At 41.8% G+C, this 24461-nt stretch overlaps 1 protein-coding gene across 4 annotated transcripts in view; it reads left to right on the top strand.

Moving 5' to 3' along the window:
* LOC112261709 (protein kinase C eta type) overlaps positions 1–22739 on the top strand; it is a 33613-nt gene extending 10874 nt beyond the window's left edge. For all 4 annotated transcript variants that reach the window (XM_024437281.2, XM_042330008.1, XM_024437282.2 and 1 more), the window contains exons 3-14: positions 5165–5318; positions 5497–5531; positions 5939–6021; positions 6715–6844; positions 6961–7094; positions 8497–8631; positions 8730–8903; positions 10077–10231; positions 13491–13629; positions 14304–14492; positions 21684–21830; positions 22154–22739. In XM_024437281.2, the coding sequence (XP_024293049.2) occupies positions 5165–5318; positions 5497–5531; positions 5939–6021; positions 6715–6844; positions 6961–7094; positions 8497–8631; positions 8730–8903; positions 10077–10231; positions 13491–13629; positions 14304–14492; positions 21684–21830; positions 22154–22300 (1622 nt within the window). In that variant the 3' untranslated portion in view covers positions 22301–22739. The remainder of the gene's footprint in view (positions 1–5164; positions 5319–5496; positions 5532–5938; positions 6022–6714; positions 6845–6960; positions 7095–8496; positions 8632–8729; positions 8904–10076; positions 10232–13490; positions 13630–14303; positions 14493–21683; positions 21831–22153) is intronic.
* Positions 22740–24461: the final 1722 nt, after the last annotated feature.

Here is a 24461-nt window from a genome sequence, read left to right as displayed (position 1 = left end):
GAATTTCAAACACAGATTAAAATACTAGGGAGGTTTTCCAATGCCTTGCAAAGAAGGGCACATATTGGTAGATAGGTACATAAAAAAAGCAGACATTGAATATCCCTTTGAGCATGGTGAAGTTATTAATTACACTTTGGATGGTGTATCAATACACCCAGTCACCACAAAGATAACTCAGTTCCCAGAGAGGAAGGAAACCGCTCAGGGATTTCACCATGAGGCCAATGGTGCCTTTTAAGAGTTACAGAGTTTAATAAATGTGATAGGAGAAAACTATGGGTATACTTGTAATCGTTAAGGACTAAGGAGTTTTTCAGGATAAAAAAATAAATGGAATGGAGTCAAGTACAGGCAAAATCCTAGAGGAAAACCTGGTTCAGTGTACTTTCCACCAGACACTGGGAGATTAATTCACCTTTCAGCAGGACAATAACCTAAATCACAAGGCCAAATCTAAACTGCTTACCAAGAAGACAGTGAATGGTTGTGAGTGGCTGAGTTACAGTTTTGACAAGACGTGAAAATGGTTGTCTAGCAAAGATCAACAACCAATTTGTTAGAGCTTGAAGAATTTTGAAAAGAATAATGGGTAAATATTGCACAATCCAGATGTGGAAAGCTCTTAGAGACTTACAGTACCCAGAAAGACTCACAGCTGTAATCACTGCCAAAGGTGATTCAAATGTATTGATTTAGGGGGTGGAATACTTATCTAATCAAGATATATTACTGTCTTATTTATTTATTAAAATATTTTTAAAAATCTTCCACTTTTTCAGAGTTTTGTGTAGATTTTTGGCAATTTAAAAAAAATTAAATGCATTTAATCCCACTTTGTAACACAACAAAAGGTGGAAAAAGCCCAAAGTTAGCATTTGAAACAGTGGCCAACAAAACCAAAGCATGGGTTGCTGACATACCTTGTCAATAGACTGCTTATTGGCAGGGGTTGGATTCAGGGAACCGAAAATCAGATTTTTTTTTTTTTTTGGAGGAACAGAACGAAAACTAAGAACGAAAGTGATCTATACTGTTCCGGAACAGGGCCGTTATATTAAAAGCATGGGAACCGGTTAATAACGTCCTTTTTTCCCCTAGTCCCACAAGAAAACGCAACAAAGCGCCTATGCAAAGCCTGCCAGCTGAGAATCTTGCCAGAGTGTGAGTGTGTAGGCAACCTGTTCCCTGCCCTCCCTCTAAAGCATGCATAGTCTACTGTAGCTACTGACATTACAGGCGATATTCAGAAATTAGGGAGAGAGATTTTTAATTTGAGAACAATGGATTTACTTTTTCATTGCTAGTTAAGTATAATATAACATTTCACATTGGATTTATTAAGTACAAAAAAGTAAAACTTGTTTTTATTTTAATTCTGGTGCCGCTCTGTACACACAAGCGTGTTAGCTAGCTTGTTAGCTAGCTCTGGTCTAGCTCTCAAACTCTAAGCAACATTATGTGTAATTTAATAGAACTGAGTCATTATCAAGGGCTAGCTCTGGTCCAGCTTTAGTTAAGCCAACTTTCTGAAGTTCAAAGACATTCCTTCACAGAAGACGTTCCTCTGTAGGTATAATTCTGTGGGCCTAACTCAGATAATAGATGTCATAGCAACAAGATGCCCAGCGCCCTCCTCACCACAAAATTTCAATCGCATGTTGCACCCTACACTACACTTGTCTGTCCAATGCATATACAGTTGAAGTCGGAAGTGTACATACACCTTAGCCAAATACATTTAAACTCAGTTTTTCACAATTCCTGACATTTAATCCTAGTAAAAATTCCCTGCCCTTAGGTCAGTTAGGATCACCACTTTATTTTAAGAATGTGAAATGTCAGAATAATAGTAGAGAATTATTTATTTCAGCTTTTATTTCAGCTTTTATTTCATCATATTCCCAGTGGGTCAGAAGTGTACATACACTCAATTAGTATTTGGTAGCATTGCCTTTAAATGGTTTAACTTGGGTCAAACGTTTCGGGTAGCCTTCCACAGGCTTCCCACAATAAGTTGGGTGAATTTTGTCCCATTCCTCCTGACAGAGCTGGTATAACTGAGTCAGGTTTGTAGGCCTCCTTGCTCACACATGCTTTTTCAGTTCTGCCCACAATTTTTTTATAGGATTGAGGTCAGGGCTTTGTGATGGCCACTCCAATACATTGACTTTGTTGTCCTTAAGCCATTTTGCCACAACTTTGGAGTATGCTTGGGGTCATTGTCCATTTGGAAGACCCATTTGCGACCAAGCTTTAACTTTCTGACTGATGTCTTGAGATGCTGCTTCAATATATCCACATAATTTTCCTGCCTCATGATGCCATCTACTTTGTGAAGTGCACCAGTCCCTCCTGCAGCAAAGCACCCCCACAACACGATGCTGCCACCCCCGTGTTTCACGGTTGGGATGGTGTTCTTCGGCTTGCAAGCTTCCCCCGTTTCCCTCCAAACATAACGATGGTCATTATGGCCAAAGTTCTATTTTTGTTTCATCAGACCAGAGGACATTTCTCCAAAAACTACAATCTTTGTCTCCATGTGCAGTTGCAAACCGTAGTCTAGCTTTGTTTATGGCGGTTTTGGAGCCGTGGCTTCTTCCTTGCTGAGCGGCCTTTCAGGTTATATTGATATAGGACTCGTTTTACTGTGGATATTGATACTTTTGTAACCTGTTTCCTCCAGCATCTTCACAAGGTCCTTTGCTGTTGTTCTGGGATTGATTTGCACTTTTCGCACAAAAATAGGTTCATTTCTAGGAGACAGAACGCGTCTCCTTCCTGAGCGGTATGACGGCTGCGTGCTCCCATGGTGTTTGTACATGCATACTATTGTTTGTACAGATGAACGTGGTACCTTCAGGCGTTTGGAAGTTGCTCCCAAGGATGAACCAGACTTTTTTCTGAGGTCTTGGCTGATTTCTTTTGATTTTGCCATGATGTCAAGCATAGAGGCACTGGGTTTGAAGGTAGGCCTTGAAATACATCCACAGGTACACCTCCAATTGACTCAAATGAGCCTATCAGAAGCTTCTAAAGCCATGGCATAATTCTCTGGATTTTTCCAAGCTGTTTAATGGCACAGTCAACTTAGTGTATGTAAACGTCTGACCCACTGGTATTGTGATACAGTGAATTATAAGTTAAATAATCTGTCTGTAAGCAATTGTTGGAAAAATAACTTGTCATGCACAAAGTAGATGTCCTAACTGACTTGCCAAACTATAGTTGGTTAACAAGAAATTTGTGGAGTGGTAGAAAAACGAGTTTTAATGACTCCAACCTAAGTGTATGTAAACTTCCGACTTCAACTGTACATCGTTTGCCCGCTCCATAGCAAGCTTCTCTATCCATTGAAGCAATTTAATGTTGAGCTAAATGTAAAAAGGAACAGAAAGGAACTATCTAAATTGTTCCTTTTTCTGTGGTTTGAACTGGTTCAGAACTTTATTTTGCTGGTCGTAACAGTGGAACGGAATGAAAAAAAGGATGTTTCTGTTCAGAATGAAACGATTGGAAAATCATTTAAATCATTTAAATGGAACACCACCATCTAGTGGTCAGAACCTGGTAATATCAGGATGTAGGATGGGATATAAACCTAACAACTTCAATTACTAATTTCTCTGAACAAGGGGAAAGAAAATTCACCAAATTCACTGAGAATATATTACATAGGATGAAGAAACAATACTCTGAGCCGCAGCTTCATACTACATAGAAAATTGATGCTGTATACTGGTTGTTGGAATGGCATTGGTGAGGGGTGGGGAGAGTCCGTCGCTGGCCTTTGACCATTGTTTTGGATTCCTCAGGTCCTTCTCCTTGTTAGGGAAAAAAATGTTTGGTCCAAATCGGGTGTTAGGTACTTTATTTATAGAATATTATATGAATCCTATCAATTAAAATGGCCAATTTGGATGCAAATAATGAGCTTAATTTCTCAAAGATAAAATTATATTTCAACAAAATTATGTTGCAGGAATGCTAATCGTATCTGTTTCTAACAACATAATTGATTTCAGAACAATCTGAAGTGGTGGGTGTCAGTCCTCTTTCTTGTGCTTTTTGAGTAGGAACAACCCCTCTAGCAGTTTGTACAGTACACTGTTATAGTTAATTCACCACTGAAAATCATCAAGACCTTATCTAAACTGCATCTGACCGATACACTGTATAAATCATAACTGCACTGAGCGCTGCACATTTCTCTCACTTTATCATCATATAACTCATAAACATCTGTTTTAAAGATCCCTGATACGTGTACGGTTGGGATAGGTCGTGAATGCTTTAGAGAAGGTCCATCCATTGAATTACTGTGGTGTTTAGCAAACTCTCACCCTCAAGTTCCCTTTTTATCTGCTGTAACTTCTGACTGGTTTTCAAACTCTGCTCCAATAAGCATGTAGAATGTGTATGTTTTCCCAGTGAACAAACTTAGTGTGTTTGTGTTTAGCTGCTGTTTGTATTTAGCTGCTGTGTTTGTTTGTTTGTGACTGCCCAGCATTGCTGTATGTTCCGTCTCATACCCTAACTCTTCTGTGTTGTTCTATTCTGCTATGTGTTTAGCGTTGCCACAACACTGTTATGGGGGTTATTGTGATGTGGAAGGAAATGCAGGGTTAAGGTTCAGCACTGTAGGAGGGCTGCTTTTGACCATGAGTAGTGTTGGCAAACTGGGACTTCATACAGGAACTACCAAGACCTGCCCACAACTCACTGATCTGTACTTTCCCTTTGGAAACTCCCCTCGCATTACGTCTGCTCAGCTTTAATGATGGTCCACGATAGTGGCTGACTGGATGGTGTCACTTAGGGGTGCACCAAGTGACATGTTGTCTTATATCCTAGTTCATTAAATAGAAATAACTATTTTTTTTTGTTGCTGTGGCGAGCAAATCAACCAAAAGCAGTCAATATCTGACAGTTGAATGCCGTACTCGCTGTAATACACCACCATCTCTCTCTCTCTCTAAGGTGTTGGGACTCCACATCATGCACGTTTTTGTTGTATACTTGTGGTTTCAGCACCTCACAAATAAAATGTCCGTTTAAAAACGACTCCAGACATACACACACACACACGCGTACCATCCGTGATATGCTTGTTGTGTACTCATTTCAACATGTCTGTCTGACCTCCATCCCATTGTGTTCTCAGATGACGCCACGGGGAAGGCCAAGGTGTTCAAGCAGTTCAACAGGAAGAGGCAAGGGGCCGTGAAACGCAAGATCCATCAGGTCAACGGACACAAGTTCATGTCCACCTTCCTACGGCAGCCCACCTTCTGCTTCCACTGCAAAGAGTTCATCTGGTAAGGGCACACACACACACACACTCCACTGCCCTTACCTCAGAGAGTTCATCTAACGTGGTTCACCAACTGTGACTGTAATGTCAATTGTGTATAATAGAAACAGCCCATTACAATCTATTTATTATGTAAACATTATGCCTTGCATGATTTCTGATTGTCAGGTCTTTGGTTACAGGGGTGTGATTGGGAAGCAGGGCTACCAATGCCAAGGTAATTGACACGGTTTCCTTTGTTGGGTCTTTCTTTCTGCTTTCTGTCTCTCTTTTCTCCTTCACACCATTCTGTGACCACCCGCCCACTCAGACAGGAAGTAAGTGCTACTCCACAGAGACTGAGCTCTCACACCTCTTTTATTATAGAGTTGCTGAACCCAACCTCCATCTCAACTTACGGTGCCTGGCCTCCATCTCACAAACACTCTGTTTAAAGTTCACTTTCATTAAGATAATTTGGCATCGTGCTCTTTCTCTCAAACAATTGATTAGAATCACCAACGTTTCAGCAGGAAGAAGCCTTTGTCAGAGTTTCTTTCTTTAAATGAAAGGATCAGCGACAGACATGGTTTGATTGTTTGCTGTTTAGTTTCCATGTTTTCATTCTGTCTGTCTGTTTCCCAGTATGCACGTGTGTGGTTCACAAGCGATGTCATCAGTTGGTTGTCACAGTGTGTCCACGTATGAAGAAGCATGTCAAGGAGCCGGTGAGACCAGCCATTTTACCTTCATCACCATATCCCTAATCCCCTACAGTAATGCTGTAACAGCTCTGTCATGTCATCACTATGACACCCACACCTGCATGCATTCTCCAAAAAACCACCCCCTCATCAATGGAATGTGTTCTGACAATGCAAAGACAAAATGTTGTCTTTTTACCTGAAATACACTGTGAAAAATGTCAGGGGATTCCAGAGTCAAAATAGGCTGATCTACAGGTGCATTGTGTTACAGCTGATAGACCTTAGACGTATGATGAACATACATGTATTCAGCAGCTGTGTGTTTATCAGGGACCCTGCCCAGGATGCTGTTTGTGTTGAGCTGTTCAGTGAGGCAGAAAGGTGTGGGCCAACAACATCAAGCTACTGAGTATTATCACACATATTCTGCAAGTACACTAAAGACATTTTAGGGAACTTGTCTCAAACTGAACATTCAAGTTTCATGTCCCGGTCTACTACACATATGAACAAACCATACCACTGAAGAAAAATAGGAACTAAACAGATTGACTTATTAACACTTGACTTATTAATATACTGGTATGTGAAGAAAAACATTTATGTTTTGAGAAGTAGCATAATTACTTGCTAATGAATTATGATGCCATATGATGGTTTGCTTGAGCAAGCCTAGGTCAATGGGGTGACATACTGATGAAATCTCATTCACAGACCACCAACCAAGGCTTCAGTATCAACGTCCCTCACAAGTTCAACATCCACAACTTTAAGGCTCCCACCTTCTGTGACCACTGTGGTTCTCTACTGTGGGGCCTTGTCAGACAGGGTCTACACTGCAAGAGTAAGATTCTTTCATTTCTCATACTCTCTCTTTCTCTCTGATGTTTATGGACAGGTAGAAATCTGCACGGCTTATTAACCTGTACTTCCTGTGTATTGTGTGTCTGTCCTCTGCAGGCTGTAAGATGAACGTGCACATCCGCTGTAAGGGCAACGTAGCACCCAGCTGTGGAGTCAACAGTGTGGAGCTGGCCAACAAGTTGGCAGAGATGGGCCTGCAGGCCGGGGGGTTCTCCAAACGCAATTCGCTGGTAGGAGAGAGAGGAGAGAGAGATTAAGACATACATATATATACATACATACATACATACATACATACATACATACATACATACATACATACATACATACATACATACATACATACATACATACATACATACATACATACATACATACATACATACATACATACATACATACATACATACATACATACATACATACATACATACATACATACATACATACATACATACATACATACATACATACATACATACATACATACATACAGTGCCTTCAGAAAGTATTCACACCCCTTGACCTTTTTTGCATTTAGTTGTGTTACACCCTGAATTTAAAATGTAATAAGTTATCTGTAAGGTCCCTCAGTCGAGCAGGGAATTTCATACACAGATTCAACCACAAAGACCAGGGAGGATTTCCAATGCTTCACAAAGAACGGCACTTATTGTTCGATGGGTCAACAACAACAAAAAAATAATGGTAATGTTTTTAATTACGCTTTGGATGGTATATCAATACACCCAGTCATTAGAAAGGTACAGGTGTCCTTCCTAACTCAGTTACTGGAGAGGAAGGAAACCCAGTTAAGGATTTCACGAGGCCAATGGTGACTTTAAAACAGTTACAGAGTTTAGTGGGAGTGATAGAAGGAAACTGAGGATTGATCAACAACATTGTAGTTAGCCCACAATACTAACCCAATTGACAGATGGGAAAGAAGATTGCCTGTATAGAATACAAATATTCCAAAACATGCATCCTGTTTGCTACAAGGCACTAAAGTAATACTGCAAACAATGTGGCAAAGTAATTCACTTTTTGTCCTGAATATAAAGTGTTATGTTTGGGGCAAATCCAATACAACACATTACTGAGTACCACTCTCCATGTTTTCAAGCATACTGAAAATCTATGGCAATATCTGGAAATGGTGGTCTAGCAATGATCAACAACCAATTTGACAGAGCTTGAAGATTGTTTTCTTTTAAAGAACAATGGGCAAATGTTGCACAATCCAGGTGTGGAAAGCTCTTAGAGACTTACCTAGAAAGACTCACAGCTGTAATTGCTGCCAAAAGTACTTCTACACAGTATTGACTCGGGTGTGAATACATATGTCAATTAGATATTTCAGTATTTCATTTTCAATAAATGTGCAAACATTTTGGTAATCATGTTTTCACTTTTTCATTATGTGGTAGTGTGTGTAGATTGGTGAGAAAAAATGGTGAGAAAATTGGTGAGATTGGTGAGAAAAAATTAATCCATTTTGAATTCAGGCTGTAACACAACAAAATAAGTCAAGGTGTATGAATACTTTTCGAAGCCACTGTACGTACATACATACATACATACCAATATGAACATACTCAGTAGTTAAATGCTCATCCTGTTGTTCACCAGTCCACTGGAGTGCAGGGCCAGGAGCGGGCCCTCAGTGTGAGGAGAGAGAGTGAAACCCCTCAGCAGCAGACCAGACATCTGGGCATCTCTGACTTCACCTTCCTACAGGTGCTGGGGAAGGGTAGCTTCGGCAAGGTGAGACATCCACCATAGAGCAATACCACCATGGACTGTGTGATGGTCTAGAGTTTGGTACCGGTAATTAACATGTGTGTGCTGTGTTCCTATTTCAGGTGATGCTGGCTCGGTTGAACAGCGGTGAGCGGGTGTTTGCAGTGAAGGTGCTGAAGAAGGACATAATTCTGCAGGACGATGATGTTGAGTGCACCATGACAGAGAAGAGAGTGCTGTCACTGGCCAGCTCCCACCCGTACCTCACTCAGCTCTACTGCTGCTTTCAGACACCGGTAAGAGTCACACACACACCCACGCACACGCACTGGCAAGTCTGTAGCTGTAATGCCTAGAGTGTCCTGTTGAGGGCAGCAGTGCCCTGACGTTATCTGAGTGGGAATGCAGCACAGTGTGAATGACCCTCTGCATGACAGAGCTATTCTCCCACCCAGGAGCCTAATCTGCTTTAGCTGTGTGAACCCTCGCTGGCCTACTTCACTTTGGATCAGAATAGAGCAGCGTTGAGTGATGGATCCATGATACAGCCCATTCCCTTCCTCTGTTACTAAAAGTGAACTACCTTTACTCCTTCCTATACCCCTACTGCCTGTTCCTCAGGCTACCACTTCATATCACACCCCTTGTGTTTGATCAGCCCACTATTATCTCATTTTGCCCTGGCTCCTATACACAGCTTTCTTATTCTTAACTGCCCCTAGACCCCAATCTATCTTAACTTAATAGTTTGCTGTCTTTTTCCTTTGTTATTAGAGGGGGTAAATTGACTTGCTTCAGGTCTAATTGCACCTGCACTCTCACAGAGCCTTTCCACACCATTCATAACCATGACTCTAATGCAGTTGTGTTACTAGTTAATATCTTATAAGTTATAACAAATAAAGAGAGTCGCTTATAGTTTATTCGCTGTTAGTCACCACCTCTAGATAAAATCATTTTTCCTGGGTGTGCGCCAGCTTATGTTTTTTATTCCACTTGATAATATCTTTCCAATGACATGAAGTCAATGTAAGACATGTTTAGGAGATGATCATAGTAAGGTCAATCGAAACTCTATAGACTCTCTACCTAGCTAGTGTTCACAGGGTCTGTTCTACCATGTGCTGGCTAGTCATGTCTGGGACATTTATGACCCAGACAGTACTGCACTTCGTGTTCCACAGGGAAGTGTGTTTTCCTGCTCATGTTCTGGAACATGCGGGTGTCTAACCTGTAATGAGAAAAAAGGATGGATGTATTTGCACAGTGTATTTTCTCATTCGTATCATGGAGTTGTGGCTCTGCAGTGATGGCTGCATGAATCTGCTATATGGGCTCATGAAATGTATGAGTATTAGACACCATTACCTCCTTGACACGAGGAATTGGTATGTCCTCGAGCTGTTGTGGAGGTAGTGGGGTTTCATTGTTGTGTATTTGAGAAAGGAGCCGTTGTCCCTGTGTTCCAGGACCGCCTGTTCTTTGTGATGGAGTTTGTCAATGGAGGCGACCTCATGTTCCACATCCAGAAGTCCAGAAAGTTTGAGGAGTGCCGCGCTCGCTTCTACACCGCCGAGATCACCTCTGCACTTATGTTCCTGCACAGCAAGGGCATCGTCTACAGGTCTGACACACAATCACATGCTCTTATATAGAGACAGCTAACATTTAGTTGGAGTGATGCCAAGGTGGCCTTTGACTGGTTCTAATCCATCTAGTCTTTTTACGGGGCTGTTGTCAACTTACTGTGATGGCCAACACAAAGGTCTCTGTCAAGCCTCATGTTGATAAAGGTGGCAGCATCATGTGAGCGGCTACACTAAATGTTGAGTTTATATTTAGATAGCCCTCCGTGTCAGCGCCACATAGCATGACTGCTAGCTTCACGTGACGAGCTAACGTCCTTTCCTGGAAATAGCCTAACCCTAGTACTCCAGGTCTTGCTCTATAACAGTACTAAAGACCTCGTGCTGACTTCTCAGCTCATGGCCCCAGATGTAGCCCAAGTGTATTATGTAAAGTAATGTCTTTATCGTGTCTCAACTATCTCTTCCTTGTGCTCTTTCACCCTGAGGTAAAGGGCTAATATTATCAGCCTATCAGTGGCAATAAAATAATAATAATAATTGTTTTTGCAAAAGTGCTTTAACCTCAATTTTAATCCATTAATATAGTCTTGAATCGAAGACCAGAGCTAATAGTACCTAATGTCAACATGTTACAGACCACCAGCGTACCCTTTTGGAGAACACATTAGTTTTAGTGTTTGTCTCGAATGTATTATGATTAGATCGTAATCTCTTTATGTTTGCTGACTGTGCTGTTAGTCATTCTCACGTTTGAAGACCAGAACCGCACACAAACTAACTACCCAGCAAACACATTTGGTTCCTTGGAAGTTGAGGGAACGTAAGTTTTTGGTTCTGGGAACTAAGCCATAAGTTTCCTGACCATTTAAAAAACGTTCAGTTTTACTGTTCTGAGAATTTCTGTGAAAATGTTGCTTGTTCTGGGATCATACATACAGGAGATTCTGAGAATGTTTTACTATGGTTCCCTAAATGTTTTCCTGGTTTTATTAACATCCTGAGAATGGAAATTCTAGATGAACTTTCACTGAATGTTTCAATAGGACTATATAACACTGCTTGCTCAGGTTAACTGTTTTGTACTCCAAGCACACATAGGACACATGGAAATTAATTAGCTTAGGCAATTATCATGTAGACACATTTTGTTATTGTGGCAAGGCATCAGTGAGATTCTAACCTATGATCTTCTGTTATGCTGAAGTATTGACATTCCCCCAGGAGAATGTTGTTTCTTAACGTTCTCTGAACTATTTGAGAACATTCACCATATCAAATCAGTTGGAGAACATTCATAACACATTGCCAAAACTGTAACTAAATGTAACCATGTTTTGAACTTTTAGGAAATTTAATGAAGTACCAAGAAAATTACGTTATTTTGTCAAGTTCCTTAAATGTGCAGAGAATGTTCCAAAGCCAATCAACTGTCCTGCTCCATTCCCAGAAAGTTGTGGGACGATAGAATAACCATAGGACAACCACGCTCTAAGAAACATATGGTTCTCAGAACATTATGTGCTAGCTGGGTAACCATTAATATGTAAAAATGGCCTGGGTGTACATCACTAACTTCTCCCTCTCCTAGAACTTCCCCCTCACAGTATTCTAGTGAAGCACTTTGTTCCTCTTCGGCTGCAGCTGTTTCCCAATCACCAGTTGTAGATGTGATTCTCAGCAAATCAGCATGACTGTTTGTCCTCAAGGTCATGACCACACCTTCACTATGACCTACATCTCACAGACAAAGGTCTAATGTATATTGTCTATGTTAATTCCCTACCCACCCAGCCATGCCTCTCACAGGAAGTGATGAAGAGGAAGTGAGTGGATGAGATAGAGACTGCAGTTGGCTTGGAGATAAAACACTGAGATAAACCAGAGGACAGGAAGCAGGCAAGGTTTGTGATTAAGTAGAGGGTCACTCTGAGTAGAACAGTGCTTCATTAGACTCAAGCCTAAAAAAAACACCTGGCTCCCTCACAGCTATCTGTTGTTTCTATGGAAAACAAACTCTTGCGGGGCTGCTTGTCGGTGTTGATGTTGTACTGAAGCTTCATGATGCCCTATGACCCTCAAACTCAACTCTGGACCTCAAAGCCAGTTCCATTGCATCTTTTCATTGTTCCCCTCTAATCAGGGACTGATTTAGACCTCGGGACACCAGGTGTGTACAATTCATTATCAGGTAGAACAGAAAACCAGCAGGCTCCGGACCTCGTAGGGTAGGAGTTGCCTACCCCTGCCCTATAACATGTAGGGAAATGTATACTCCTGGGTTGAATTCCCATGACATTAGTGTTTGGTTGAAAAGAGAGCTGCCCTCACTTGGCCTGTGTTGTTTGTTTTGCCGTAAGGAGGAGGCACCATGAGGAAGTGAATCAGTATTACACAATGAGTTTATGGTAAGTCAGGACAAACCAGCTTAAACCAACCACACTCTCCTTCCAGTAGTGTGTGTGTGCGTGCGTGCGTGGCTTAACCTGGCACACTGTCTTTATCTCTTTCTCCCCCTCTCTCACACACTTAAATGATTTGTCAGATCATTACCTCACCTTTACCTGCTCACTCAGCTATGCCAGTCGATCACCTTGGTGACATGACATCACTGCTGTGTCACCTGATCTTAGATTAATGCTATTGGCTTGGTTAATCTGTTTTTCAGACTGCCAAGGCTCCAAAGGCCTCAATGGGGGGGCATTATAGACAAAGACAGAGACAACTTAGTGTGACTGGGGATGATTTATTATGTAGGAAACAACTTATTGCTCTGCTCTGCTCCTACCTTATAGTAGTGCTAATTCAAAAACGCTAGACAACCTTCAAAGATACTAGGGCGACGAGCACATTCATTTCCATTTATTTCCCATTTTGACAGGTCAATATTGACACTGCAGCACACCCCCCCAGCCCCATTAGGCTCTGTCATGAATGTGACAGACTTCTCTCTGCTGCCAGTACTGTAGCTCTCTGTTCAGCTCTATTCTCCATGTCTCCTGGTCCTACAGGTGGTCACTGTCCTCATGTGGCCTATACTCACCACACTCTTTCACCGCAAAGACTTATTTTTAGCAACAACTTTCAACGGGGTTGGCGTGGGACAGTTTAGCAGTCACAAAATGTAATATAGCAGCATTTGCTGACTCGCTGATAATGGGGAACATACTGGAAGTGAAATAGTTGCCCCCAAAAAATGTAAAGTACAGATTTATGGGTTTAGCTGTGGCGTCTACAGGTCAGGAGATGTCTGTAATGAGGTATTTGTGTGAATGTTTGTGCTGTTGTGTTTTCCAGGGATCTGAAGCTGGACAATGTGCTCCTTGATAAGGACGGACACTGTAAGCTGGCTGATTTCGGCATGTGCAAGGAGGGCATGTTTGAAGGTGTGGCCACAGGCACCTTCTGCGGGACTCCTGACTACATCGCCCCAGAGGTCAGTTTACCCCCTCCACTCATACACCCCTTCCTCTGAACTAAGATACCATTCTTTACCCCAATGGTAATCATGAAGCATCAGTTTCCCATAAATCTGTCTAAGGTCATTAGAGTTCACATTCTTTATAGGAGTCATCCGAAGTCCCAGCCCCACTACATCACCCCACCACTCTGAATACCAACACTGTGACCACTGGTCCTCTAGTCCAGCCTCTCTGGTGGTTAGTAGTTAGGTAACACACCTGTGTTGGATTGGCCACCTACCACCGTTTCAGTTCTGTCAGGAAAGCCCCATCTGCCTCTCACAGGCTCTGTTTGCCAACATAAAATCCCCACCACCAAATGTACCAAGAGAGGGGTCCTTTGTGAATATGAATATGAATGTGTGTATTGGAGTGTGCATGGGTTTGTAGGGGAAGCATATAGTTACATTTTTATGACTGAAGCGCACAAGTCTGGATTTATGAAGGGCTTCATTGCCATCCCCAACACTCAGTCCTCAGTGTATCCCAATGAAGAGCAGCTAAACCCAGTAACCGGTCTTGGCTTAGTGGTTTCTGATGTTACCTTCTGTAATACTCCAGCACAAAAACTCCAGGCGATGAAGTACAGTACAGGTTCTTTGCTGTGGTGTGTAATGTGGTTTTATGTGATGTTTTTCTGGGTACCCAGATCCTTCAGGAGATGCAGTACGGGCCGTCTGTGGACTGGTGGTCTCTCGGCGTGCTGCTCTATGAGATGCTGTCTGGCCACGCCCCCTTTGAGGCAGAGAATGAGGACGACCTGTTTGAGTCCATCTTGAATGAGGAGATCAGCTATGCATCCTGGCTGAGTGCTGAGGCAGTCAATATCCTGAAAGCTGTAAGTCTATCCTCAATGCGGAGCTCATCAATCTTTCCTGAATGTCAATAAGAGTCAATGTTGTTCATGTTACAGAGGTCTTTATAGTGTTTATGTCAGAGAATGTACAGGTGACTGCCAAAATAAAGGAAACCCTTGAGTAAGTGAAGGACACAAAGTATATTAAAAGCATGTACTTTCATCCACACAGTTGTGGTTTTCTGAGTTAATTTAATTAGCTCCAGTTGAAGTCGGAAGTTTACATACACTTAGGTTGGAGTCATTAAAACTAGTTTTTCAACCACTCCACACATTTCTTGTTAACAAACTATAGTTTTGGCAAGTCAGTTAGGACATCTACTTTGTGCATGACATAAGTAATTTTTCCAACAATTGTTTACAGACAGACTATTTCACTTATAATTCTCTGTATCACAATTCTAGTGGTCAGAAGTTTATATACACTAAGTTGACTGTGCATTTAAACAGCTTGGAAAATTCCAGAAAATGATGTCATGGCTTTAGAAGCTTCTGATAGGCTAATTGACATAATTTGAGTCAATTGGAGGTGTACCTGTGGATGTGTTTCAAGGCCTACCTTCAAACTCAGTGCCTCTTTGCTTGACGTTATGGCAAAATCAAAGGTAATCAGCCAAGACCTCAGAAAAAAATTGTAGACCTCAACAAGTCTGGTGCATCCTTGGGAGCAATTTCCAAATGCCTGAAGGTACCACGTTCATCTGTACAAACAATAGTACACAATTATAAACACCATGGGACCACGCAGCCGTCATACCGCTCAGGAAGGAGATGCGTTCCGTCTCCTAGAGATGAACGTACTTTGGTGCGAAAGGTGCAAATCAATCCCAGAAAAACAGCAAAAGACCATGTGAAGATGCTAGAGGAAACAGGTACAAAAGTATCAATATCAATATCCTATTAAGGCACTTTATGTTGGTGTCATCCCTGCTGCTTATCAAGAGAACACATGGTCATCCCTGCTGCTTATCAAGAGAACACATGGTCATCCCTGCTGCTTATCAAGAGAACACATGGTCATCCCTGCTGCTTATCAAGAGAACACATGGTCATCCCTGCTGCTTATCAAGAGAACACATGGTCATCCCTGCTGCTTATCAAGAGAACACATGGTCATCCCTGCTGCTTATCAAGAGAACACATGGTCATCCCTGCTGCTTATCAAGAGAACACATGGTCATCCCTGCTGCTTATCAAGAGAATACATGGTCATCCCTGCTGCTTATCAAGAGAACACATGGTCATCCCTGCTGCTTATCAAGAGAACACATGGTCATCCCTGCTGCTTATCAAGAGAACACATGGTCATCCCTGCTGCTTTTGATCTGGCCGACTCACTAAACACACATGCATCGTTTGTAAATGATGTCAGAATGTTGGAGCGTACCCCTGACTATCCGTACATTTTTAAAACAAGAAAATGGTGCCGTCTGCTTTGCTTAATATAAGGAATTTGAAATTATTTATACTTTGACTTTTGATACTTAAGTATATTTTAGCAATTACATTTACTTTTGATACTGAATTATATTTAGAACCAAATACTTTTAGACTTTTACTCATGTAGTATTTTACTGGGTGACTTTCACTTTTACATGTGTAACTATCTATTAAGGTATCTATACTTTTACCCAAGTATGACAATTGGCTACCTTTTCCACCACTGATAAACCCTCAGGTTAGAGCGATCACACAGGGCAGAGGTTTGGGGATAGTTTTTGGTCAGTGGAGCGCTGTAGCTATGTGTATAACAGATCACATGGGTCTTAGTGTATGACCAGCCTCACACACAGTGCTCCCTCACTCAGCCAGCTGTTGTGTTGGCCCTGTCCTCTTACCTAACTATATTAAGGCACAGTCTGCTGCGCCGCTGCTGCTCTGGCTATAAATACCCCCCCCGACTCAAACAGAGAGCACACTGTTTGGTGTTTGACAGTTGAGATGCTGAGGTGGACATTGTCCCACCTCATATTTGACTCTCAAATAAGAGCAGGGTAAATGTATTTTGGTGTCTTGTTGCTTTGCATTAGAGGTTTTCTTGGATCCCAAAATTGAGATCCGAACCGAATTGGATCCGCTAAATTCCTTCCCGTTCCGACAGGGGAAAAATATATCAAATTGGGATCCGAGGTGGGCCAGATCTGACCCAAAACATGTCCGAGCTGAGAGAGAATTGCATCCACCCGTCTGTAAAAAAAAAAAATGCAGCTTTATTGCCGCGCAATCCAGCAAAAAAATTGACATGTCTGGTAGTGTACTTTAATGTGCATTTTCAGTTGTATCTAAAATAATTGCAGTTTGGTATTTTCACAATTATATCCCTATAGTTAGATGGAGAACATTGAGGTTTTCAGAAATGTTTTCCTTATTTGTGTTGATCAAATATTTGAGAAGGATGATTTTTTTATGTGATGATCATTGCGTGCCAGACAAAGCAGCGAATAGTTCACTTTTGCCTGTAACCTAATATTATGTAGGCCTATTCTTTTACTGAGCAACATTACAATCTAGCCTATTTAACTTTTTTGATCAACATTGATTTAGATGAAAGTTAGGCCTGTTTGACCAGTAAGCTTCAAATTCAAAATACATTTTGAATAGGCAACGAAAGTCTCCCATCTGCATTCCCGTGTGATTTCCAAGAATTAGGATCTGTAGGTCTAGGTTACTATTCCCGCTATGACAACGCTATTTTTGGATTGGAGAGAAGAGTCGAGGATCAAAGGAAATGGGTCAGTCAGTTCATGATGAGCCAGAGAGAATTGCACTCTGTAATTCTGTCCTCCTCAACCGACCACAAAGTTGAAATTGGGCAATCCTATTTGAGATGCCTTGTGAGTTCTGTGTGGTAAGACATATTTTAGTCGGCTATTTCTTTAACTCGAGTCTAACTCATTATATTTGCCGAATAATTTTTTTTTCTAAATGAAATGTAGATATATCCTTTAGGCCTACAGAATTAGCCTATACAGCCTGAGATTGGTTTGGATGCGGGTTTGATAGAAAAGTCATCCACGCTACGGCTGTGTAGTCCTTCCCTCTGGAGAGTTAATAAAATATTAATAATTGAATAGACAAGTTGTCCTGATTTCTTATACCTATCCATGCCATACACAATAATTAAATCGGCAGCCCTTCAATATTAGGCTACTATGTGTTCTGCAGATAAACCTTTGGCGATCAGTCTACCACACACACACACACAACATGAGCAAATCAAATGTTATTTATCACATGCGCCAAATACAACAGGTGTAGACCTTACTGTGAAATGACCAATAGCGCAGTTCAAGAATTAGAGTTAATAAAATATTTACTAAATAAAGTAAAAATAAAAAGTGACACAGTAGAATTGCATAACAATAACGACGCTATATACAGGGGGTACCGGTACCGAGTAAATATGGGGGGGTACAGGTTTGTCAAGGTAATTTGTACGTGTAGGTAGGGGTAAAGTGACTATTAATTTATGATCAACAGTTAGTAGCAGCAGTGTAAAAACAAAGGTGGGGTGGGGGGTGTCAATGTAAATAGTCTGGGTGTCCATTTGATGAATTGTTCAGCAGTCTTATAGCTTTGGGGTAGAAGCTGTTAAGGAGCCTTTTGGACCTAGACTTGGAGCTCCAGCACCGCTTGCCGTACAGTAGCAGAGAGAACAGTCTATGACTCGGGTGACTGGAGTCTTTGACAATTTTTTGGGCCTTCCTCTGACACCGTCTGGTATAGAGGTCCTGGATGGCAGGAAGCTTGGCCCTAGTGATGTATTGGATCGTACGCACTACCCTCTAGCGCCTAACGGTCAGATACCGAGCAGTTGCCATACCAGGCGGTGATGCAACCGGTCAGGATGCTCTCGATGGTGCAGCTGTAGAACCTTTTGAGGATCTGGGGACCAATGCCAAGTTGTTTCAGTCTTCTGAGGGGGAAAAGGTGTTGTCGTGCTCTCTTCATGACTGTATTGGTGTGTTTTGACCATGATAGTTTGTTGTTGATGTGAACACCAAGGAACTTGAAATTCTCGACCCACTCCACTTCAGCCCCGTCGATGTTGGGATATGTACGTACGGTCACTGTGGGGACGATGTCCTCAATACACTTATTGCTGGTGACTGAGGTGGTATACTCCTCAATGTTATTGGATGAATCACGGAACATATTCCAGTCTGTGCTAGAAAAACAGTCCTGTAGCATCATCGGACATCATCGGACCACTTCCGTATTGAGCGAGTCACTGGTGCTTCCTGCTTTAGTTTTTGCTTGTAAGCAGGAATCAGGAGGATAGAGTTATGGTTAGATTTGCTAAATGGAGGGCGAGGGAGAGCTTTGTATGCGTCTCTGAGTGTGGGGTAAAGGGGGTCTAGATTGATTTTTTTCCCTCTGGTTGCACATGTGACAAGCTGGTCAAAATGAGGTCAAACAGATTTAAGTTTTCCTGCATTCAAGTCCCCGGCCACTAGGTGCACCGCTTCTTGATGTGCGTTTTCATGTTTGCTTATGGCCTTATACAGCACTTTGAGTGCGGTCTTAGTGCCAGCATCGGTTTGTGATGGTATGTGGATGGCTACGAATAATACAGATGAGAACTCTCTTGGTAGATAGTGTGGTTGGTCTACAGTTTATCATGAGGTATTCTACCTCAGGTGAGCAATACCTCAAGAAATCTTTAGCGTTAGACATCGCCCACCAGCAGTTATTGACAAATAGACACACACCCCCTCCCCTCTTACCAGACGTAGCTACTCTGCCCTGGCGATACATAGAAAAACCGGCCAGCTCTATATTATCCGTGTCGTCATTCAGTCACGACTCTGTGAAACATAAGATATTACCGTTTTTGTCCCTTTGGTAGGTCCCGTTGGTAGGATAGTCTTGACCGTAGATCATCAAGTTTGTTTTCCAGTGATTGCACATTGGCTAATAGAACCGATGGTAATGTCGATTTACTCACTCGCCTTCGAATCCTAACAAGGCACCCCGACCTTCTCCCTCGGTATCTCCACCTTTTCTTCACGCAAATGACAGGGATGTGGACCTGTTCTCCGGAAAGCAGTATATCCTTTGTCAGACTCATTAAAGAAAATCATTGTCCAGTTTGAGGTGAGTAATCACTGTTCAGATGTCCAGAAGCTCTTTTTGGTCATAAGAGACGGTAGCAGCAACTTTATGTTCATAACATGTTACAAACACCGCAAAAAAACTAACAAAATAGCACAGTTGGTTAGGAGCCCTTAAAACGGCAGACATCCTGTCCGGCGCCATTAACTTGGTCAAAAATGTTCTTTATTAAAGACGATCAGAAAGAATGTATCAATACTTTGTATTATAGAATAACTTATTTATTTTAGATGAAAGCCACAACTAGCACATGAATGAGTCACTCGTCTTTGCTGACAAATATCACACTTGACTTGAGTCATTCAACATTAGTTAACCAACTGTTATTTTAAACAAAGACAATACTCAAATAAAATAGCAAGATAGCCTAAACAAATTACTTAGCTAACCTAAATAACTAGTAAATTTAATAAATAAATTAAATAGCTCAGGTCTTGAAAATATGGGCGGCCGTCTTTTCCCCTCCGTATCCACAATGTGCATAAATGAGGCCCATACAGAGGATTTCCCAGTCGGGTTTTCCTCCTTGTACTCTTTCATTCATTTTCTTCTTCACATCAATAAAGAATGTCTCAATGGTTCATTAACTCACTTTATATCGACGGGCTATCACTCTTTCCCTCTGCGTCGTCCTCTTCCTCTCCTACAACAAGTAGCCTATTTTACCCCACGTCACTGACATACAGTGGCTCATTTTCATAAAGTGAATATGATGTTTTGTTGCAAAATAATATTGACACATTTGGTTTGATGAAAGATGTAGTCCTTTGAGAGAATAAAATGTCAATGTGTGAAATTTTTGTTAATGTTGTTTCGGAAGTTAGGAACTCTTCAAATATAATACCGACCTCAGATCCCGGGTCAGTATTTCACATATTTTCACAGAGATCTGAGGTTCGTGACCACTGAGCAGGATCCGGCCCAGGATCATAGGATAACGACAAAATGTCGGGTCAGATATCGGGTTCGGGTAGATCCGTGAAGCCTTACTTTGCATATCTCTCTATTTGATATAGTTGGCTTTTTCCCTGCATGGTGTCTCTCTGCAGAGTTTAGTTCTTAGGCCTGGCAGAGTGGATGGATCGCACAGCCCCGGTAGAGCTAGTGGAAAATATGATAGACTCAAATAGGATTGCCCAATTTCAACTTTGTGGTCAGTTGAGGAGGACAGAATTACATAGTGCAATTCTCTCTGGCTCATCATGAACTGACTGACCCATTTCCTTTGATCCTCTACTATGCTCTCCTAGCCTCTGCTTGTCTCCTCCTTTCTCTACATCTTCTCTCTTTTCCTCTTTCACTGTGAGCTGCTTTGTTCAGGTGGAAAATAACAAGATGGCACTGGGGTGATTAAGATTGTTACTTAGATTAGATATTGCTTTAATTCTGGTCTAGTCTCTGTTCGTTAACTGTGTTTAGGTCTGGTGTGACAAGACCTATTAATGTTAAGGTGGAATGGGGGTGAATCTGGTCTCATTCATCCTGGGGGAGAGAGAGGGCTGCTCATTAGTTTTGGCTGAGTGGGAATGCCACTGCTAGCCCTAAGGTGTGTGTTCAGACTCCTCCGCCAACACAAGGCTGGCCAATATACATTCATTTGTTCGTCTGGAATCGCTCCTTTGGGAAATGTGTTTTTAATGTTGGTTTGTTGTGTTTTCTTTTACTGTTAATTCCCCTCAAATGCTCTTACACTCCAACTTCAGATGTTGGACAGAAGAATGTGATAGGTCCACGTCTTAAGTCCAGGAAATGGTTGCTTGGTTTTGTTGGCTCACATTTAAGATTAATAGAATTTTCAAAACACATTTGTGTCTTGCCAGATGCCAAGATGAGCTGGAAAAGAAGGTGCTACTGGACCTTTGTGTGTATGTGTGTGTCAGGGAGGTGGATGGGATGTTATTCAAGTTCGAACCAGAGCTGATGCAATTCTCAAAAGTCTAATTATAAGCCACACTCAAATGATATATTATTGCACCCTTTCATTAACACACATTTATATAATTTTATTGTACTTTTATTCACTTCTCATATGCAGTTATATTTCTGTGCTCTCCTCAGTTCCTGACTAAGAACCCTGCCCGGCGTCTAGGCTGCGTGGCGACGGAGGGTGGGGAGAACGCTGTGACTAACCACGTCTTCTTCACTGGAATCAACTGGGACAAGCTGAACTGCAGGGAGCAGGAGCCGCCCTTCAAACCCCGCATCGTAAGACACTCACACACCTGATACACAACCCTGCATCGTAAGACACACACACACCTGATGCACCTGACAAATTACACAATGATGTCAATACTAACTGTTTACAGTAGACACTACTGTTGAATTGTAATACCTCCTTCTGTCTTATTGTACCATTTACAATGCACACCCAGTTTCCTCTCTTATTCATTGTATTATGGTAAGTAGTGACCTGGGTTATGAAGGTGGTATCTGTTGGCAGTTACCCCAAATTCTTTATAGAACCTCTCACCCATCTTTTGTGTTATTGTAACATTACCCCCTATGCTGTGTAACCAACACTCCAGAAAACTGCAGAGGACGTGAACAACTTTGACCCAGACTTCACCCAGGAGGAGCCCACCCTGACGCCCATTGAGGATCTCCTTCCCTCTGTCAACCAGGACGAGTTCCACAACTTCTCTTTCACCTCTCCTGAGCTGCTGGATGACTAGGAGGCCCTGTGTGACCCCCCTGCACCTCCAGATGACTGGAGCCATACAGGATCACAATGTGTCTAGCTCTGGCTAGTTCACTGGCACAGTTGACTGTTTGGCACTGCCTTAGCCTGTATCTCTAATTTTGAAAGGCAGTTTAGACTCAGCCCTCGTCACTGTGGTATATGACTGTCTGGTTCTCTGTGGAGAGAGAGAGAGAGAGGTTACTCAATGAGGCCAGATTTTAGTCAGATGTTGTTTTTCGACGATCCTTCCCTTCATCTTTGGAAAACATGGGACAGTCTTGACTTGTAACCTTGTGTATTAATGCATAGTAATGCTCTTACAGTATCTGACGGCAATGCAAAGCAATTTTAATGGCAATTTGTCCCCTGATATGGAAAGATGAATTTGCCTACAGGTACTTCAAGATGAATACAAGCACTTTTTGAACTAATGGGAAGTGTGTGTGTCTGTGTGTGTCTTTTATTAATTTGGCATACCTTTTGTTCAATGCTGGGATCATTATTCATCCAAACTGCCTGTGACTCTAGCACAAACGATGGCAGAGTAAAGGGTAACGTAATTATCACTGCAAAGGTTTCCCAGAACAACTGAGCTGCTCGTTAATACTGGAAGGACTGCAGAGGGGGCTGTGTGAAATAGTTTCTCAGTGACGTAAGTCCTTTACGGAGAACACACACTCAAACACACACACTCACTCACTCACTCACTCACTCACTCACTCATTCGAGCAGATACATGTCAGACACTTTCCCCCTAAACTCAAACACAGGGATGCGGTATGTGGAGAGAGAGAAGAGGAAGGGAGAGAGGAAGACATTGTCTTACCACTTGTTTTGTCTCTGCTTTTTAAGAATACATCTCACCCTGTGCCCTGTCAAAATGGTACATTGCTAAAGCTTTGTTCTCTGCATTTAAGATGGTTTATGAAAGCATGTTCTAATGAGAATGTTTTTATACCTAATTTTCTGAAGGAATCTTTTGTCATTGGTCAACAGTGCGAGATGATGCAACATTTCTTCTGAATTGAATGAACTGCTGATTCAGAGCTGTTCTATGTGATCACAGTCCTTCAACAGTTAAATGAATACTATTTATTCATTTCCCCCCCAGACCCACCCTTTCTCACACACTCACAGAATTTATCTGCAATGAGACATTCCTTGTTTGTGGGCAGACATGCTGGTAGACAGGCTGCAGGCTGCCAGCACAGTGAAAGCTGTTTTCAAGGCTGTAAAACCATGAAGGTGATGGAAAATTTTCTCCAATGTCCGTTGACTTACAGTGCCTTCAGAAAGTATTCATAACCATATTCATACCCCTTTTTTGTGTTCTAGCCTGAATTGAAAAATGTGTAAATGTATGTTTTTCCCCACCCATCTACACACAATGCGCCATAATGACAAAGTTGTAGCAATTTAAAAAAAAATAATGAAATACAGAAATATCTAATTTACGTAAGTATACACACCCATAAGTCAATACTATGTAGAATCACCTTTGGCAGTGATTACAGCTGTGAGTGTTTCTGGGTAAGTCTCCAAGGGCTTTGCACACCTGGATTGTGCAATATTTGCCCATTTTTTAAATTATTTTCTCATTTCTTCAAGCTCTGACAAATTTGTTGTTGATTATTGCTAGACAACCATTTTATAGTCTTGCCATAGATTTTCAAGTAAATTTAAGTCAAAACTGTAACTCAACCACTGAGGAAGATTCACTTTCTTCTTGGTAAGCAACTCCAGTGTAGATTTGACCTTGTGGTTTAGGTTATTATCCTGCTGAGAGGTGAATTCATCATCCAGTGTGGAACTGGTGGCAGAGAAGTCAGACGCAGGAGAGCAGAACTGGGTGATAACCGGAGCAGTTTAATATACAAAACCACCGGCATCCAGAATAACAACGTATGGGTACAAAACCCGTTGCGCACCAGACAACAATGTGCACAAGCACTTAAAACAAACAATTCCACACAAAGACATGGGGGGGAACAGAGGGTTAAATACACAACACGTAATGAGGGAATGAAAACCATGTGTGTGGGGAAAACAAGACCAAACAAATGAAAAATTGATTGGCGATGGCTAGAAGACCGGTGACGTCGAACACCGCCCGAACAAGGAGAGGAACCGACTTCAGCAGAAGTCGTGACACA

The sequence above is a fragment of the Oncorhynchus tshawytscha genome, linkage group LG11 (genome assembly GCF_018296145.1).
Source record: "Oncorhynchus tshawytscha isolate Ot180627B linkage group LG11, Otsh_v2.0, whole genome shotgun sequence".
In the NCBI taxonomy this organism is placed as follows: domain Eukaryota; kingdom Metazoa; phylum Chordata; class Actinopteri; order Salmoniformes; family Salmonidae; genus Oncorhynchus; species Oncorhynchus tshawytscha.
The sequence above is the reverse complement of the archived record's forward strand: the minus strand, read 5'-3'. Positions and strand labels throughout refer to the sequence as shown.